We start from the raw sequence: 20,044 nt of genomic DNA, 5'->3' as shown, positions 1-20,044 counted from the left end.
TAGTCAAATGCCTGAGAAGAAAAATCTCATTCTTAGTTTCATGTGCTTTCTTTCCTTTCTACTGTGTTTTTGAAAAAAAGGTCCCTAGTAGTTGAGGCTGTCTCCACACATGCCACATAGACAGGGATGGCCTGAACTCTTGATCCTGAATTCTGAGATTAGAGCCAAGCGCCCTCATGCCTGGCTGCGTGCTTTTCATGCCAATTTATATAATGACCTCAACTGTTAAAAAGCAAAAAGGTAATTAACTGTCATAATTTAATACAAATTTTAAATGTTTATTATTCTCTGCATATCTTTCAATAAATAATACTCTCACATCCTAAAACAAATTGATATTTTAGAACATTTAAATTTTTAACCCAATTAGGAATTTCCTCTTTTATCCAATGGTTTTCAATTGCTTGACTTTTCCTTCAAACAGTCAAGTATTTATTAAAATGTAGTCACTTGATCACAATTTTTGAATTAAATAGCTATAGCAACTATGTTAGAACAAATTCCCTGGAGCCTGTTTCAGAGTAGAATCCAGTAGCTGATAACCAAAGATAGACAGACCTCAAGATAAAGAGTGCACTTGACCTTAATTAGAACTGTGTGGATATTTGTGTTCTTTCAATAAAACCAAGGAAGAGTCATATCTAATATTTTCTGTCTTAATCATTCCAAGAAAGCATTTAATCTAAGGACTAAAATGAGAATAGACAATAAACTTAAAATTTATGCTGCTCGGGGCTGGGGACTTAGCTCAGTGGTAGAGCGCTTACCTAGGAAGGGCAAGGCCCTGGGTTCGGTCCCCAGCTCCGAAAAAAAAAAAGAACCAAAAAAAAAAAAAAATTTATGCTGCTCATTGATTAGCTTATTTAATTACCAGCTTATGAAAGTAGATCAACTACATATTTAGTACATACTAGAACAACAGGCTTTAGGACAGGGCCTCCCGGTATTCTGGTCAACTGTAAATATTGGGTATAGATCACAAACCATAATTTCAGTGCAGTTTGCTATTTGTAGTACTTAACACTTCAGTGCTAAGATCTAAACATTTATCTTTTCAATTTTTTTAATTATAAGTTATTTCAAATTTAGACGACAATAAATATCACACAGAAATATCAGAAAATTGTTTATTAAAACATTAATGCTATGGTTATAGAGAATGTCTTAGAAAAAATTAAAAATTGCAGTGACTTAAAAGTTGAATTAAAATGTATTTTAGGGTCTGTGAAGATGGCTTTGATGTTCTGTAGTGTGAGGACTTGAGTTTGGATTTCTAGAGCCTACTGAAGACCATAACTATAATCTCAAGAGTCCCATGGCAAGATAAGAAGCAGAGATAAAAGAATTCCCAGAAGCTTGGCAAATGCAGGAGAGAGAGAGAGAGAGAGAGAGAGAGAGAGAGAGAGAGAGAGAGAGAGAGAGAGAGAGAGAGACAGAGACCACAGGAGACTGAGTGGAACAGAAAGAAGGAAAGGAACATGAAGTTAGTTTGTTCTCTCACCACAATACATGCACCTTGTTATCTGTGTATCCAAACATGTGAATATATGCACATAAAGATATCACATACACAAATTAATTTTAAAAACAAAAAATATTTTACATAAATGCTACTGTTGGTGCAATTTATAGGACTCTTGCTAAAACAGCAATACAAGTGGTCTTACTTTAATAAAATTAATATTTCAAATACCCAAGATATTACATTTGATATATTTGTAGTTATACTATTTTTAACTAGGAAGAATTAACCAGTTGTCTCTTTTAATGTAAAAGGAAATCTTTCCACTATTATGCGGAGGTTAACACTAAATCCCAATATGGACACTAAAGAGTGGGTTAGTCAATTAAGCAACAGATACCAAAGCTTAGTGTCAGCAAAACTACAACAGAAACAGATAAACAAGTCGAACACAGACAAAATGCCATCTTTACTGTGTGCCTTAGTTATGCTTTTGCTGCTGTGAACAGACACTAAGACCATGGCAAGTCAGCATTTCATTGGGGCTGGCTTACAGGTTCAGAGTTTCAGTCCATTATCATCAAGGTGGGAGCACGGCAGCACCTAGGCAAGCATGGTAATGGAGGAGTTAGGAGTTCTACATCTTCATCTTGAAGGCTGCTAGTGGAAGACTGCCTTCCAGACAGCTAGGGTGAGGTATTAAATGTCACACCCACAGTGACACACCTACTCCAACAAGGCCACACCTTCTAATAGTGCCTCTCCCAGGGCCAAGCATATACAAATGCTGTGTTATGGGAAAAAGGTGTTAAGTAACTTTGATTTCCAAATATTGGATATTCAGTCACTGCAGTAGGGTTCAGATAGTAAAGGAGTAAATTAAGTCTTGTTTGTTTTTTTAAGATAAGGCCTTTGTACACTGCTCAACTTGACCTTGATTGCCTCAAATGGTCTTCCTGCCACACTTCCTGAGTACTAGGACTAAAGATATGCCACATCCATAAAGATGCTGTCCTTTTTAAAACAGACTAATTAATATTTTTATTTTTCATACAAAGTGTTCATTCTACTATCAAACACACATTTACTACAATATGACAAAATATTAATAGAAGCACAATACAAAATTAAGTCACAGAAACTGTGCTGACATAAACAATCTCTTGTAATATGTGTTACACACAAAAACTGGCACCAATCCTCTTGAAATACTACCCCCCAGTGCAACAAATGCCATAATATAAATATCAAATAAAAATGTAACCTCTTTCATATATTTAGCCCAAATGTTTATGGACTTTGCTTCCATAAAATTTTCTAGTGCTTAATAAATACATCATTTTGCCCCAACATATAAAAAAGACACGTGCTCCACTATGTTCATAGCAGCCTTATTTATAATAGCCAGGAGCTGGAAGGAACCCAGATGCCCTTCAACAGAGGAATGGATACAGAAAATGTGGGTACATCTACACAATGAATATTACTCAGCTATCAAAAAACAATGACTTTATGAAATTGTAGGGCAAAATGGTTGAACTGGAAAATATCATCCTGAGTGAGCTTAACCCAATCACAGAAAAAACACACATGGTATGCACTCACTGATAAGCTGCTATTAGCCCAAATGCTTGAATTACCCTAGATGCCTAGAACAAATGAAACTCAAGACGGATGATCAAAATGTGAATGCTTTACTCCTTCTTTAAAAGGGGAACAAGAATACCCTTGGCAGGGAATAGAGAGACAAAGATTAAAACAGACACAGAAGGAACACCCATTCAGAGCCTGCCCCACATGTGGCCCATACATATACAGCCATCCAATTAGACAAGATGGATGAAGCAAAGAAGTGCAGGCAGACAGGAGCCGGATGTAGATCGCTCCTGAGACACACAGCCAGAATACAGCAAATACAGAGGCGAATGCCAGCAGCAAACCACTGAACTGAGAATAGGACCCCCGTTGAAGGAATCAGAGAAAGAACTGGAAGAGCTTGAAGGGGCTCGAGACCCCACATGTACAACAATGCCAAGCAACCAGAGCTTCCAGGGACTAAGCCACTACCTAAAGACTATACATGAACTGACCCTGGACTCTGACCTCATAGGTAGCAATGAATATCCTAGTAAGAGCACCAGTGGAAGGGGAAGTCCTGGGTCTTGCTAAGACTGAACCCCCAGTGAACTAGATTGTTGGGAGGAGGGCGGCAATGGGGGGAGGATGGGGAGGGGAACACCCATAAAGAAGGGGAGGGGGAGGGATTAGGGGGATGTTTGCTCGGAAACCGGGAAAGGGAATAACACTCGAAATGTAAATAAGAAATATTCAAGTTAATAAATAAATAAATAAATAAATCATTTACTTTTTACTTTTGAAAATACAAATTCATATCACTAACTCAATATCACTTTTATCCCTCCAGAAAGAACTCCTTCCCCTTAACAGGCAAAGAACTTCAATGGATGTCACCCAAAATAGATGCCCAATAAACACATCAAACAATATTCTTCCAACCATAAGCCACTAAAAATGCAAACCACTTTATGTCCAGTAGGATGGTTAATTGTAAAGAATTTTTTATGTATGTAAGTGTTTGCCTGCATGTATGTATGCATATCACATGTGTGCCTAGTACTTGAGGAAGCCAAAATACAGTAGCAGATCCCTCTTCTGGAACTGGATTGGTAGTTTTGAGCTGCCATGTGAGTGCTAAAAGTCAAACCTGAGTGCTCTGCAAGAGCATCTGATGCTTCTATCATTAAATCACCTCTTCAAAATTGCAATTATTTTTTAAAAACAGAAAACAAGTACTGGTGAGATATAGAAATGCTGGGACAACTGTACACAAAGTTCAACAAAGCAGAAAAGCTATATACATGCTAAGGTTTAAAAAACCTGTTTTTCCTTTTTTTTTTTTTTTTTTTAAGCAAAGTTGCTACCATTTGACATAAGAAAACTCTAAAATTGAAAAATGAAAGTCTAGCCACTCAAGGCTAGATAAACATTATATAACTTGTTAGCAGCGAGAACAGTAGTTCAGTTCAGAGTGCTTATGGGAATGTAAACTTATGCAGTCACCAGAGAAGTCAGTATGGAGGCTCATCAAAGAAGCAAAACAAGAATATCTCTACTGACCAGGCACATCTCTCCTGAACACATAGATGAAGTACTCTAAGCCACACACCACAGGACCCTCGAGCACCCATATTTACTGCTGCACTATTCATAAGCTATGACAATAGCCTAGTTGTCCATCAGCATATGGACAGCATGAATGAATAAAGAGGTACATAAAAATAATAGACTTTTATTCAGCTTTAAAGAAGAAGGAAATAATGACATATGAAGAAAAACAGAAGAAACTTGGGATTATTATGTTAATCAATAAAAGTCAGACTCAGAAAGACAAATATTGCATATGAGAAATCCAGGTTTAAATATATATATTTGAATAAACATATATGTATCTACTTATGCGAGAGAGGAGGATATGAAGATATAAATGGGACTAGGAAAAGTTAGAAAGGAAGAGGTCTAGGGGGAGGTGAAACATGAGCAGTTAATAGAACACAAGTGCCATGAAAACTGGGGAACCATTTGAGAGAAGAAAAAACACTAGTGAAAGGATAAGAAATGGGCCCAACAAGACAGACCATGAGTACAAAGTATAATAGTATAGAGATAGGAAACAAATATGTACAAATATAAATTTTAAATGTTTTGAAAGCATGCTTATTTCAAAGTAATAACTAGAAAGCTTAAAGTGCTGAAAAGTACTGGCGTAATTACTTTTGCAAATGCCTCGGGTAGACATAATCTTAATGCTTTACAGATTTTTCTTTTCTAATTTAGCTATTCATTAAATTTACCTATTCTATGACACTTTTATTAGGAGGCCATGAGATTAACAGATAAACATTTTACACTTTTCCTATTTTAAAACACATATAGTCTAACAAGAGAAATAAGTAAATATGAAGTAATCGCAAATGAATGAGGTATACCTGATACATATTCACAAAGAGTACACTCAGAAAAGAGATATCTAACCTGAATACTACAAAATTAACTACCCAGATTGAATAACTACCTGGCTCACAATAATGGATTCAAATTACTTCTGGGAGTTTCAACAAATCAATTTGTCTCCTTAGAGAACAAGGCCATAAATGAAGTGACTAAAAAGTAAAAAAATAAAAGCAAGGATCATAACTCCAAAACCAGTTCCTAGAAATCCAAAATACATTTGGGCAATAAAGGCTGTGTATCATCAAAGACAACTAAAAGGAAACCAACATTTGCTTTGAGTTATGATATGTATGCATTCATTTTGCAAATGCACTTTACACTTTGTTCCATTTCATTTTCATCATGTAAATACAGGCATATAACTTTTAAGTGCTTTTGATAATAACAATATGAAATTTTATGTGAATAAGAGACCTATCTGTCAGGACCTTTTTGCCTCCTAAGGCAATCCAGGACTTTTTCTGTAGTGCATTTTATGATTATCTACCAAATGCTTAAGTATGAACTGCATTTCCACAAGCAAAAGTTACCTAATGTCACATTATTCTCCCAGAAAGCTAAGTCCTTCATATGGTGTTTGTTCTAGAGGGAGAAATATTCCCTGCATTTCTGTAGCCATGTCAGAAGCTTCTTCTGGAGTTAGTCAGTCCACATCTTCTTTTTTTTCCCCCCGGAGCTGAGGACCGAACCCAGGGCCTTAAGCGCTCTACCACTGAGCTAAATCCCCAACCCCAGTCCACATCTTCTTAAATTTACCTTTACGATTCCTTTAAGTGTTATGCCATCAATAATTCAAGATGTATGGACATTTAACATTTTTATACAAAGTTTCTATGAAATTATTCATAACAAATGCATGGAATAGCTGTAGTCAAAATACAGTAAGAATATATTTGTTTTAAACTACTCTGGATACAACACTTTTGAACACTGCAGGATAAAAGTGTGCTGGCATTTTTTAAAATTCAATTATGTCTTGTTGGTCCAAATATAATTTGTTATCCTCTGTCATCCACAGGACTTGCAGCAGTATTCTTTTCCAGGTACTTCTTCCCTTGTTTCCTTCATCCCTTCCCATCAATGTCCAATGTTCAATATTATTTTTCCAATTGCCCTTCCTCCACCCCCATGCATCAGCTGTAAAAGAGATGTAAAGCTTGGTGTATGTCCAAAAATCTTATGATCAAAATACATACTTAGCAAATTGTTTGGCTAAATCTTTCATGTATGATGAAAGATTATTACCACAATTCATTAGCAAATTATAGACTTTGAAATGTAGGCAGACAAATGTTTGGCCCCGTATCAATCAATCTGGACCAGCTGGGTAGAAATTCACACAGTCCCAGGAAACTTGGGAAGTGGAGCGCTCTTTCATTTTTCATTCACTTGAAACATTAAAGAAAAATTATCATTCTATAAAAATGTCCTCTTTTCAAAAATTTAGCTGAGTGATTTTAGAATGAGTTTTATTTTCAGTCAATTACTACTTTAGAGACCAATAGACTGAACTTTTTCTCCTGCAAATTATTGTGAAAAAATAGCTAATATATACAGAGTACTATATATGACTTAACCATTATAATGCACTTTTAACAGTTAAATATTTAATAAAGGTTGTATTGCCCTTAAATAGAGTCAGGATACTTGTATATTCACTAAATGAGCATTAGAAGTGGTTTTACAGTTATTCACAATAAATAATATCATTCCCATTCCTACTCCGGAGGTTCTCTAGCCTTGTCAAGTGACCTTGTACAAAGATTCTGATTGATCCTACATCTGCCTATTTTGGTTAAGCTACAAGGCCACATACAGGGACAGCTGCACTTCAGGAGCAACTTAAAACAAATTTCATTCTAGTGGCATCTAATCCAGTGCTTGGTACAAGATGCATGGAAAAGTCAGTGTCAAAATTAAACAATGACGGCTTTGCAATGAACAGATGCTTTTGCCTTGCAGCTGTAAAACCTCAGAACAATCCAGTGCTCTACTGTCTGGTCACGCAATGACCACAAAGCAAGGAATACATTTGTCATTTATACACTGTTTGCTGTGAGCTTTTAAAGTCTTTTATTTCTTTTTCTTTAAAAAAAAAAAAGGAGGCTGGTTATATTGAGGGTAATAAAACTCCAAACTAAGTAACAGAATTTTTTTCAAAGTATATTCATCAGAAGGATAATGTTTCAAAAAAATAATTCTTCGACTACACAGTGTTGTTATATTAAATAAAAGAAAACTATCATAGCCTGATGTTTCAGGAGGTTGTATCCAAATAAATTTTTGGCTTATAATGATAAATATGAAAAGGATTTGCTACAAGTAGAATTACCTTAATTTATCTAGTCTTAGTCCACTATGTTTATGAACATTTTACATTTATTTACCCATCCTTCAATCCTTGCTTGTTGTTTATTTGGTTCTTTGTTTTGGCAAAAGGAAGACTAAGGAATAGGATATTACTTACTGCAGGGCTGGAGGATACTTAAATGTTAAAAGATAATGTGGTGTTACAAAGGGCCATGATGAAATTCACAGCCTTTCCCAACCCTAGTAATCATGTATGTGACATTTAGGAACCTAGGGGTAATAGTTTAATACTGAAATACATTATTCGTTTATTTATTTATCCAAGCACTGTCTGTGTTAAGTCAGAGAACAGGCTCCAGCTAAGCAAATGACTACATGGTCATGATCAAACAACTTCTACTAATTGAGGTTCTGGTTCTAACACCAGTTCTTCACTCTCTACAATTAAAACAAAAATGCAGTAACGTTTCCTTTATTTAATTTTGTTCCCTCTTTCCCTAATCTATTTTTTTCTTGAAATATTTTCTCCCCAAGGATACCAATTCATTAACACCTTGTTGTTTACAAATTTCACTGGATGTTTGTTGGTGGAAGGTTTGAAGGAATTCCTTTTATCTTGCTCCATCCTACAAATATAATTTTAATACATAATTCCAAAGAAATGATCACAGCAATAGTTTATTTCAAGTAATAAAGTATTCTTCAGATAAAAGTCTGAAAATAAAAATTTTTGTGGATCTGAAAAATAAAAATTTCTGTATACAGTTTAACATTTTTGTATTTTATTTTCTAAGCATATAATTAAAATGCAAACATAAAAAAGCATACTTATCAGTATATTATGTTTACTCAAATATAAATACCATGCATTATGAAAGCATTACAAACTTACAAAGACCATGAAACATTTATAATTATACTCCTAATATGATTTTGTTATCTAATTAATAGCTATTATTAGAAAGAGTTCAAATAAGAATGTCAGTAACATGGGTTAACAAAGATAACCATTAAAATATACCATGAAAATTAAATTTAGAGTTGTTTATGAGGTTATCTCATCGAAAGAAAAAAAAAAACAAAGGACACATTTTTTAAATGTGATCATTTATATATTAACTACATATTTTGTCTAAGAAAACTGATAGCATTTAAAATTACAGTATTGTAGACGGACAGCTTTAAATCTAAGGAATAACTATAAATATAAAAAACTGCATTTGTTAATATTTCATTGACTTCTTATTAACCAGAATTATACTAACTGTGGATATATTTTTTTGTTTTGAAAATATAGTTCAGCTTAAGGTGAATTAATTGTGATATCGATTCATATTCAATACACCTTTATTTCATTATATATTTTATAGAACCCTAGAAATTTATAAAAAAATTAAATAAATAGTTCCTTTTTAAGACCATTTTATCATTTCAATTCACTATAATGGCAATTTATTTTTCAAGTATATGTTTTACTCACAAATACATAAATAAATTACAAACCAAAAGCTAACAGATGTGTGACTTCTAATTAGTTATAATAATCTCTGCTTCAGTGCCATTAGAATGAGCCCCTTTTCTTTTGAAAACTAAAAAAGCTTTCCTTTGAATTTTAAACTGTCAGGGTGCTTCAAAGTCAATGTACAAAATCTGCTTTGATTAAAATTTTAGACATCTACAGTGATAACTTTATGAAAGGAAAATATTAAATTATAATTATCCTAAACAGACACAGTCTTGTGAAACTAACCCTACATTCATGTTAAAACACAAAGAGTTGAGTATAATGAATTTGATTCATCCTCGGACACAAAGCTTCACCACAGTAAACTCAGTCAACTGTTGCTCTTGCGCTTATATTCATGGTGCTTAAATAGCGCACTTTAAAACAAAAAAAACTCCAATTGGCTTTTCATACATCCACCCTCCCCAAAAATAACGCACTTGAAAAACTCAAATGATATGAAAGGCTTCAAGGCCTCTTTTCTCCCTTTCATACCCTTTTTTTTATTTCTGTTTGCAGTAATCTGCCTTTCTCTTTCTCTTTCTCATTGCTACAGAGCAGGCGAGGAGGCTCAGAGCTTTGAAAAGGGGGCTCTGTGTGTAATGGGTCCACTAGAATTAATTTACTTGCACTAAATCCATTGAGCACAGAGGTCCCCCCCCTTCTCAAATCATTTGGAGTCGAACGCAGCCCCCAGCCTTTGTAATTCTAGTAAAGCACTTAAAGTGCACAGTAGGTGTTCATGAGGACCATCTGGTCAAAAGCAAAACAAGCTGCTGATTTTGCCTTTGAATAGAATGAAGCAAGTGTGAATTAGTCTCTTCAATTAGCACTATTACAACCTGTCAAGTGCATATTGTAAAACAGGATTATTACAGTATTGGTCACCAGTGCAATTATTTACTCTCTGCCTTTTCTTGCATATAAAAAATGTCTTATGTTTATTGGTTTCTGATAACTGAATGTACTTTCTCTCAACTCAGGCATTTTAAAACTATCAACACACAAACCACAGATTATAAATATGATAAGCTAAGATGCTAAGTAAGATACAAGTAGCTTAAGTAACAAAGAGCTAAAGCATTGCCCTTAATTTTTTAAGAAAATTATGTTTTTATTTGTGATACAGACGAAAAATATTTTTTAAATAATGTCCAAATTATTCTAAAATATTTCTAGATTAAGAAAAATATTATCATTTCCAAATAGTTATACCATAAAAAAAATCAATTAAATTTATTTCCTAAGGGATACAACAAAAACACAGAAGATCTCAGTAAGATAATCACTATTTGTTCATTTGAAGCAGTATGAGTCAACAAACCTGCTTTAAAATGCAACCTGAAATCAATAATATATGTGTCTCATAGTCTCCTTTTTCAGAAAGGTGAAAAATGGCTTGAATTCATGCCTGGTTATTAAAATTATCTTACACTCTTCCTAACACGTCATTTTTGTATTTTAAGATTTTAAAAAATGATATATACTAATTAAAACTGCTCATTCTAATTGAGCTAATATATGCCATTTATCTTGCTGTAAGAACAAACCACTTAAACTTTTAATTAAGTAAGCACACAACTTAATTTACTCTCTTGCATATGAACATTCTCAGCTACCTCACTCTTTCTTCAATTCTTTGCCAGTAGCTCCCTACCCCACACTGGAAAACAAACACCCCCACCCCCAGAAAAGGAACATTTAAAGAAAGGACACAACAGTTAAGAAGTTATAATCTATTTACTAATAGAAAAGTGCTTGCTAATATAATTTGTGAAGAACTACTAATTTCAAAACAGTTACTGACCACCAGCCTTAGCTTACAGTCCAAAGCACACATTAGTCAAGATGAGAAAGCACCAAGAAAAGACCAAACACACACACACACACACACACACACACACACACACACACACACACAAAATAGCACACGACTTAAATTTCAGAATCAAAATTAACATCCTGATTTCACAATTATTTTAAGAATTGGTATGATTTACTTAGATTACTCTAGATACCAATTCTACCACAATTGGCTTCCCACTTAATCATTAGTTTGTATAACATGGTGCTAGCAGTGAAATGTGCTACTTGCTCCCTGTAAGATACGGCTTCATAGGCTGTCAATTTTCCCCATTCATTCCCATTAAGAGCTAAATCAACATTAATAAGAATAGTGAGAATTCTAGGGTAAAATGAAACTTAGAAGGGGATTTAAATAATTCCAGTAGCTATTCATCACACTTCTCACTGTAATAGATAAGCAATACTCCATGATTCTGCACTAAAAATACTTAAGATTTCTTATCTCTGTTTTTCAGATCAGGTGTATGTTTCTAAGTTTATATGACATCTACAAAAAAGTAGAAATTTGCCTAACAGAAGCTATTGCAATAATAAGGCAGACAACAAAGAATCAGTTTCCAAGAAAAGTTGGCTTGATTTCAGGGACTGTATATCCTTTTCCACACCTGGGCTAAGGATTTGCAGAGGCAAATCAGCCTTTCTTCCCTTGTGTTAGCCCACCCCAAGTGCATTTGAAACCACAGATTTTTAAATTATTAGATCTTTACAATTAATTGTTTAAACCCATGAATTCTCAAGAGTAGAAAACTGATTGAAATAAGATAGGCTTGTTTAAATTTTGAAGGAATTTCAGTATTTTAAAGTGTGATTAATATTAATTTAGAGTGCAAATTGGTAGAAAGTTGGGACTGTCACAGCGTTATTACAATATTATTTGATAATTTTCTGAGGTATAGTGCTATTCTGAAAGAATAAAGATTTTACTTCTTATAACTACTTGCAACTATCTCCATTCTAACCATCCCTAGTGGTTACTGCCTTGTCCTCACATAGAATAGGTAAAGTTGAAAAATCTGTAAAGAACTTAAAACGAGAATGAAATCAAAACCAAAACCCCTTCACCTGGCACCCAAGGCAAACAGTCACATGTTGTAGAGCAACAGCTCAGAGACAGAATGAGCCAACACTACAAGTTATCACCATCAGCTATCGCCACCAATTTGCTTGACCACGTGCTACTTAAAAATATATTTGAAATTCTAACTGAATCTTAGCCTGGTCTCTAAACCACAATTTTCAAAGACTTATTTTGTTCAATTAATAGTTACAAGCAGTGCCCATTTCAGGTACTCATTTAATGGTCTTCTGAGTAAAAAATATTGTAAAAGCTTTCTTTTAAAAATCCAAAACTTTCAAAACATTAAGAATGTTTTTACCTAGAAAATGAAAATAATTAACTCTATTGGTAAATGATGAGATTTTTTTTAAATCTACTCCTTTAAACTGTATGTGTGTGTATATAGCATATATGTATTAGTGGTCACGATTTATTTTGGGATTTACTATTGAAAGAAGATTGCTGAAACTGATGACAGATTAATTTACAATTTAGAATCTAGAACATCAATAAGCTTCCAGATTAAAAACAAAAATACTAGTATTAACATACGAGTACAAATTGTTTCAAGATTATACTTTTCTCTTAGTGCAATTAAACTGACTTACAGTAGCTTAGCAAAAAAAAGGCACCGTGAGTTGCCAGGCTGTGGACAGGAGCACCTCTCCTTCCTGAAACCAGCCTCAGCACAGGATCCCACAGGTCCAAGGAAAAGCCAGGGGACTGTTCTCAGCCAGTGGCTCCAGTCTTCCTCAAAGTTACACAAAATAAATAAAGCAGCCCAGTGGAACTGTCTACTCGCAGTACAGCAATTTTCACCAGACACAGTATTTTTTCTTAAGAAACAGAATTTAGAAATATTATTTTAAATTAATTTTTAAAATTAAAAAAGAAAAGAAAAGCTATTACCAAGAAATACATAAGAATATCTGTCATTAAAAAATGCTTCTGACGCAATTTTTAAAAGATATTTAGAACATGGTAAGAAAAGGACTTCAATGTTTTGAAGTCCTTGACACTTAAAATATATTTGATAATCTAAATAATATACCAGAGAACAGTTTCTGCCAACTGTGGCACTCAATGGCACATTTACAGAATTTTAAATATTTCTTTTAATAATTGATGTAGTCATTTTGAATCATTCTGCATAGGATATCAGGTGTGAGCAGATTGCATTAACATTGCTTAAACATTTCAACTTGTCAGTATGGCCAACTCGATTTCGGAAATATTTGCAGTATTTTCCCATCGAAACAGTAATAAAGGCAAAATAAATATATGCCACTACTTTATAATCACCGAACATTAATGAATATTTTATGTCTTTTTAAATCTCCCTGTTTAATTTAAAAGGGTGAAATTAAGTCTCCTCCCTGCAATATGCCAATTATCTGTAAATCAAACAATAACTTGGCCATTATGCTCCTTTTTGTTAATATAAGAGAAGCTAATTTGAAAACACTGAGTGGCATTTTTAGGCTATCAGCTTAATAGTCCTTTCTGCCCTCTTGTGGGAGAAAGTTGAAACACACTCAAGTCAGTTAAACTAGCAATGCAAAAGACGGGTTTGGGAAAGAGAAACTGCACACAAAGTTTATCTATAACAATTTCTACCAGAAGACAGAGATTTCTGTATTTATCCATCATGAATTTTATTCCTCTTCGAATAAAAAAAAATCAAGCAACAGAATAAAATTTATCTTATTGTCTTGCTTTATTGTTTAACTGGAGTTACTGTGAAGCTAAATTGTTTTATTTAATTAAATGTTCATATATAAAATTTATATTTTATTTTCAAAGATCCTATGATAAATCATATTAAAATTTTAGATAAAAAAGACTTTTCAAGAATTAAAAATTCTAATTAAAAATGAAGTGACAATGTAAAAGCATAAAATTCCAGAAAATTCGAATAAAAAAAAAAAAAGATAAATTAAGAAGTCAGATAAAAGGCCAGATGTTAATGCTTAGTTATAACAACTATTCAAGTTACCAATGGAGAAGATAAACTTAGCAAAAAAGTTCTTTGTGACAAATTCAAAAATAAAATTCACTTACCAAACACGTAAAATATTACACATAGTCTAGCCATTACCAAAACATTTTGTATAATTCTAAAAAATTACTTATTCTTTCAAGATGTTACTAATTATTTTAAACAATATGATCATAGATTTTTTTTTTACGTAGCAGTCCAAGATTTAGCATGATCTAGTCTGTTATAATTTAGTAGTTAAAAAAAAAAAGAAAAGAAAGATGTAAGTTTTATAAATTACAAAAGTTAATATGAAATAGTAACTATTTTAATGTTTCTAAGCATGGAAGTCCTGTCAAAGCCTCTAATATTCCTCATTCCCTAAGGAGAGAATTGTTGGCCTTTAGATGGGTGGGGCCAAAAGCATTCTAAGACAGCATCTTTTCTCTCATAGGAGAAGTACTTTTTTAGAAACAGTGGTCCTCTTTGGTCACACTGAAGAAAATACAGACAGTATTAACAGACTCTTTCCAGATAGTCTGAGCTAAGGGACAGTCTCAAATATCTTATGAATACTGCCCAAAGCTAGTAAGATTGATCTGCTTAAGAAAAGCCTCTTCAAATTCCTGTTTAAAGCGGCATACATGTATAAATACAGGACACATTTGAGAGTGACCTTTCAAATAAAACAGAACCATACTCCACAATGAATGTTGTCAACAATTTCCAAATTAATATTTTGAATAATACTATAAAGTCATGAAATATTTTGTATAATAATGGATTCTTCATAAGTAGGGTTTTAAACAGAGTATTTTAAGAATTATCAAGAGCTCCCACTTACAACATTTGTATTTTTAGGTCAAGTCATTTAGTGTATCTACTGTAATCATTGACTCTCCAGTTAATTAAAATTAAAAACCTAATAATGAAACATAAAGAGAGTTTCTACCAGAACAGATAAGCCCTCTTTAACAGGGTCAACATTAGCTATAATGAGCTACCTTTATTCCTTAGCTGTGAGACATAACTCACCTCTTGAACGGTACTGCTTCCTGAGAAGTTCAGGTTGTACTCCCGCTGGACCTCTCGGTGGGTGATGATCAGCATGAAGTTTTGATTTAATGATTCCTGCAGGGCACTGAAAGGGTTGAAAGAAAAACAAGGAACTCAGAGATGAACAAGTTCTAGCTTGCTTCACAGCTAGCAGCAAAAACCCCAGGAGTACCCTAACCTCTACACAGGCATGTCCGGGCCCAGTGTTATCATCTTTTCAGCTCCTAAAGGCAAGAGAGCATGCTGAGAAAAACCAAGGGGAGCTAACCTGTTAACTCCTTCTCTACCAAGGTGTTTTAAAACTTCTATTGTAAATTCTTGAAATACATACACATTTTCTACAAACACTATTGTCTATTTACTTAATTCTCCAAGAAAATCAATGGTCTTTCATTGTCAAATGATATTAAATATCTATGAAAATTTTATTCAAATGTACTACTGAAAGACTAATATGATTCTAATAAAACAGCTGTCTAGAAAAGAACCAAAAAACTATTGTTTACACTTACAAATGATGTATAAAAATAGAAATATGTTTTCGGTAAAAATTCAAGATACTGAAATTTACCAAATTGTAACTGCTACACCAAAATTCTTTCAAAAGACTCCTTCACTCAGTACTCAGCAGTACACGCATTTTAGAAACTGAGGGGTTCAGAGCAAGACGCTTAAAGTCCTGCAGCTCCCAAATGTTACAGAAATGTAATAAAAAATTATATGTAATCAGTCACATAAACTAAGAAATATAGTCATGATTCTATTTTATGTCAATATTGAGAAGTATGATCTTCATAAATAATTTAATAAAAACCTATTATTATGTTAAAATTATCTATATTGCCTGTCTTGAGTATAGTTTTGTCATTGCTTTAGCCTCAGAAAATATTTTGAAAGTGTTACATAGCTCTGACCTACTTGGTTCTTTTGCCATTCTGGAACACACAATAAAGATTAGAATTAGGCATTTAACCTGTCCAACCTATTGTCTCACAAAGAGTTTGCAGGTTAGCAATAGATGAAAAAATACCAAAAAAACCAAAACACTAATATATATCATAAAGTATTATTAATGAATTAAAAAATTATCCAACTAAAATACAAGTTTCTTGCAGGAGGGACATTTGTTGTTGAAATACCTGGATCACTGCAGATATTCGCTTAGTAAGTAAATAAATCGTGAATTTCCATGAGCTAAGAGTCATATTCGTCTCTAACTTTCAAACAAGGTTCGCTTCTAGAAAAATATCACTCTGTTTAAAGTAAGTATGCATGCATGCATGTATGTATGTATGTTATATGTATTTATGTATGTACATACGCATGTTTATGTACTTGTTTTTTAAAAATTTCTTTTTAAAATTTTTTTTCTATATGAGTACACTGTAGCTGTCTTCAGATACACCAGAAGAGGGCATCAGATCCCATTACAAATAGTTGTGAGCCACCATGTGGTTGCTGGGAACTGAACTCAGGACCTCTGGAAGAGCAGTCGGTGCTCTTAACTGCTGAGCCATCTCTCCAGCCCTATTTACTTATATACTTTCTTATTTATTTTTAAGACAACATTAGGACAATGCCTTTCAAAAATTCAATCTAAATAAAAATACACAGTTCTCAGAAAAACATAGTCTAATATGGATACAAATATGTCCCTGTCAGAAGAACTTAAATTCTCCAAGAAAAACTGAGAAAAGTGATTAATTCTGTCCTAGGTCATGGGATAAAAAAGTCCATGAAGAAAAAAAAGTAACAATAACCAAAGAAGACACACAACAAGTTGAGATTCGACGGATAAACAGGATTTTAATATTGAACACTCAGAAGATATACTTGGGGTGACAAACTTGGACACAGTTAGTTGTATACCGATCTACAGTCAAAACATTATTCTAGCCACTAGAGAAATAAGGAAAACATACATGGTCCTTGTACTCATGAAACTTGTATTTCTGTCCAATGGGACAAAGATCAAGTAAATGAGTAATTTTGGAGAGTGCAATGTACCATGAAGCAGGTAAAACAGATTATAAAATAAAAGATAACACAGGACTTGGACAATCTAGCAAAAGAACAGTTGAGAAGTCATCTCCAAGAAAAAAACACCTATAAACTGAAGTTAACACAATACAAAAGTGATCAACAACAGGTTCTCCTGGGAGGTTTAAAGAGAAAAATGCTAAGAGATAACTTCCATTTCCATCTATGTAAGATTTCTCTTTGTGCTCTATTTTTGAGAAAATAGGGATGATGGGGGACATAGGAAAATAGATTAATTTACAAAAAGAAGTGAGGAAAAGGATAAATGGTAAAATATTTAATATAGAATACAAGTTAGAGGCAGAAGATGGACAATTAACTGATGAGGGTAAGAAAAAGAAAATACAACTCCAGTCTGGGCAAACAAAGGGATAGAACTTTATTTAACGTAGATGACTGGGTAGAAAAACTGAGAGTGAGGTTTTAGATATTTTAAATTTGATTACATATTAGAAACACAAAAAGAAATTTCAATATTATTGAATGTAAGCATTAAAGGCCAAGTAAACTGTAAACTCGGGAATTAAAAAAAATAGAGGCAGGAAAATCAGGAGCTTAGAATCATTCTCAGTTACAAGGCAAGTTTGAAGCTAACCTGGGCTTTCTCTCCCAGGGAGGGGAGGGTGGGAATAAAACTAAAATACAACAATCAAACAAAACAGCCAATTAAAAGATATAAGAGCAGAAGAATTAGTAGCATGCGGGCCTACGGGAGGACAAAAGCAGAAAGATCAAGTTGGAACCCTAGAACATTCTGACCACCTGAAACAAAGCAAAGGAGTTAGTTTAAACATTAATAGTGAAGAGGAAAATCAATAAAGCCCAGCTGAAACAACAACAAACTAGGGGGTTCTGGGGTCAAAAGAGGAGAGAGGTCACCAAGAGGGAGGAGACTGATAGAGCAAGAAGCTAAGATGGACAGAGACTAAGATGGCAGGCTGTTCATGATGTCCCTGGCAGTACCAGTATTCTGGCAACAGGAGAAGGTACCAGGGACTGACACATTCACATTTGGAACTGTGGGGCCCGAGTGCTGTGGATGCCCATTCCCGGGTTTCCTCCATCCTCTGGTCTCCCCACTATAAGGAGTTCATCTCAGGCCATGGCTTTGCCCAGAACCAGCTGGTTATTTGGAAGTACCCAACCATGGCCAAGGTGGCTGAGGTCAAAGGTCACACAGCCAGGGCTGAGTCTTACCATGAGTCCAGATGCCACAGCAGCCAATGAGACTCTGGCTGTGGGACTGCTTTGAGTTGGACTCTGCCCTACAGCAGGAAGGAGTGAGGTTAGGTAGTGAAAAGTAGCTTTATCCAAGGCATGCGTTGAAAACAAACCCATTTCCCATCTTGGTTTTGTTTGTTTGTTTGTTTGTTTGTTTCTAATAGTGTTATATCTTGAGGAAGGGAGGAGGGAGGGAAGGAGGAAGAAGGAGGAGGGAAGGGGAGAGGGGAGGGAGGGGGGGGAGGGGAAGGAAAAAGATAAAGCTAAATTGTTTACACTGAAAGAATGGGCTCAGTCATGCCAGAGCTGAGAGTCCGTGAAGGCCATAAAAAGAGCCATGTGCTGACAACATCAAAAGACTAAGGGTAAGTACAATAAAGGAGAGAAATGTGACATGTTAAATGAACAAGACCTCTTCCCATAAACCCAGGGACAGAAGCAAGGGAGAGAGACATTTCAATTCCTGAAGCCACTCCTTCCATGAGAACAGGTACAGCCTCCCAAGAATGTTGCAGCCTCGGACAAAAGCCCAGTGAACCTCCAGTGTGACCTTCCAAGAAAGTCACTGTTCACACAGGCTCCAGTAAATCCATCTCAAATTTAGGATTTTCCTTAATCTAGTCCTGAAGCACAGTGTTAAAGCTTGGATCTGAGATGGAAACACAAAGACACCTGTGTCTTTGCTTGGTGTCCAGAAAGTGGGGAAGGGTGGTGTTTACTGGATCCTGGCTTCTCCTCCTCTCCCTCCCTCCTCTCCATCCCTACCCATCCCCATACTACCTTGCCACAGGCCCAAAAGTAACAGAGTCAACATGCATGAACTAAAACTTCTGAAACTATAAGTCAAACAAAAGTGCCCTCCTTATTTTAAAAGAAAAAAGAAAAGCCTAAGATTACACAAGACTACAAAGATTACAAAAGACTATACAAAGTAGGCTAAAAAACTCAAAATTACAAAATTTTTACTATTTTAGATTTAGAAATGAATCCATTTGTTATGGTTGCCTTTTTGCAAATTCTTAGATTTGTTTCTTGATTTTGATAGTAGGGTAGTCTCACGAGACCAGCATCAAGTACCACACTATTTAGAAGAAAACTATTTTAGTCAATTCTGTAATTTCTGGGTAGCAGTGGAGATGGAGCATATAAACACAGAGAGTAATATAAACTACTAGGATATTAGGGAGCCAGCTCTGAACTTTTGCCCTACCAAGGTCAGCTGTTTGACTATGGCAAGTCAACCATTCTTTCAGAAGTATTTAGTGAGTGCCTAAAATATATAAAGCCCCATCTTTAGACATGAGTACTCTGTAAATACTGTTTCCTCTTCTGAAAAGAAAAAGGATATTCTTCCTTTATAGGACTACAAATATTAAACTTTAAAGAGACCGAGGATGAACTGTTATTGCATAAGTTATAAGGTGACATATTATAACACTTGAGAGATGCTCAGACTTTAAAATCTTACGGTGTCAGTGCAACACAAACAAGAAGATCTAAGTGCTTTTGTAGCAATTA

At 34.4% G+C, this 20,044-nt stretch overlaps 1 protein-coding gene across 1 annotated transcript in view; it reads right to left on the bottom strand.

The window, feature by feature from the left end:
* The window catches only part of Faf1 (Fas associated factor 1), a 336,330-nt gene that overhangs the window by 200,489 nt on the left and 115,797 nt on the right, over window positions 1-20,044 (bottom strand). Inside the window, exon 10 of the mRNA XM_032890912.1 lies at window positions 15,245-15,350. Coding sequence (XP_032746803.1) covers window positions 15,245-15,350 — 106 coding nt within the window. The remainder of the gene's footprint in view (window positions 1-15,244; window positions 15,351-20,044) is intronic.

Source organism: Rattus rattus, chromosome 1, assembly GCF_011064425.1.
Source record: "Rattus rattus isolate New Zealand chromosome 1, Rrattus_CSIRO_v1, whole genome shotgun sequence".
In the NCBI taxonomy this organism is placed as follows: Eukaryota; Metazoa; Chordata; class Mammalia; order Rodentia; family Muridae; genus Rattus; species Rattus rattus.
This window is presented reverse-complemented; position numbering and strand designations above follow the sequence as displayed.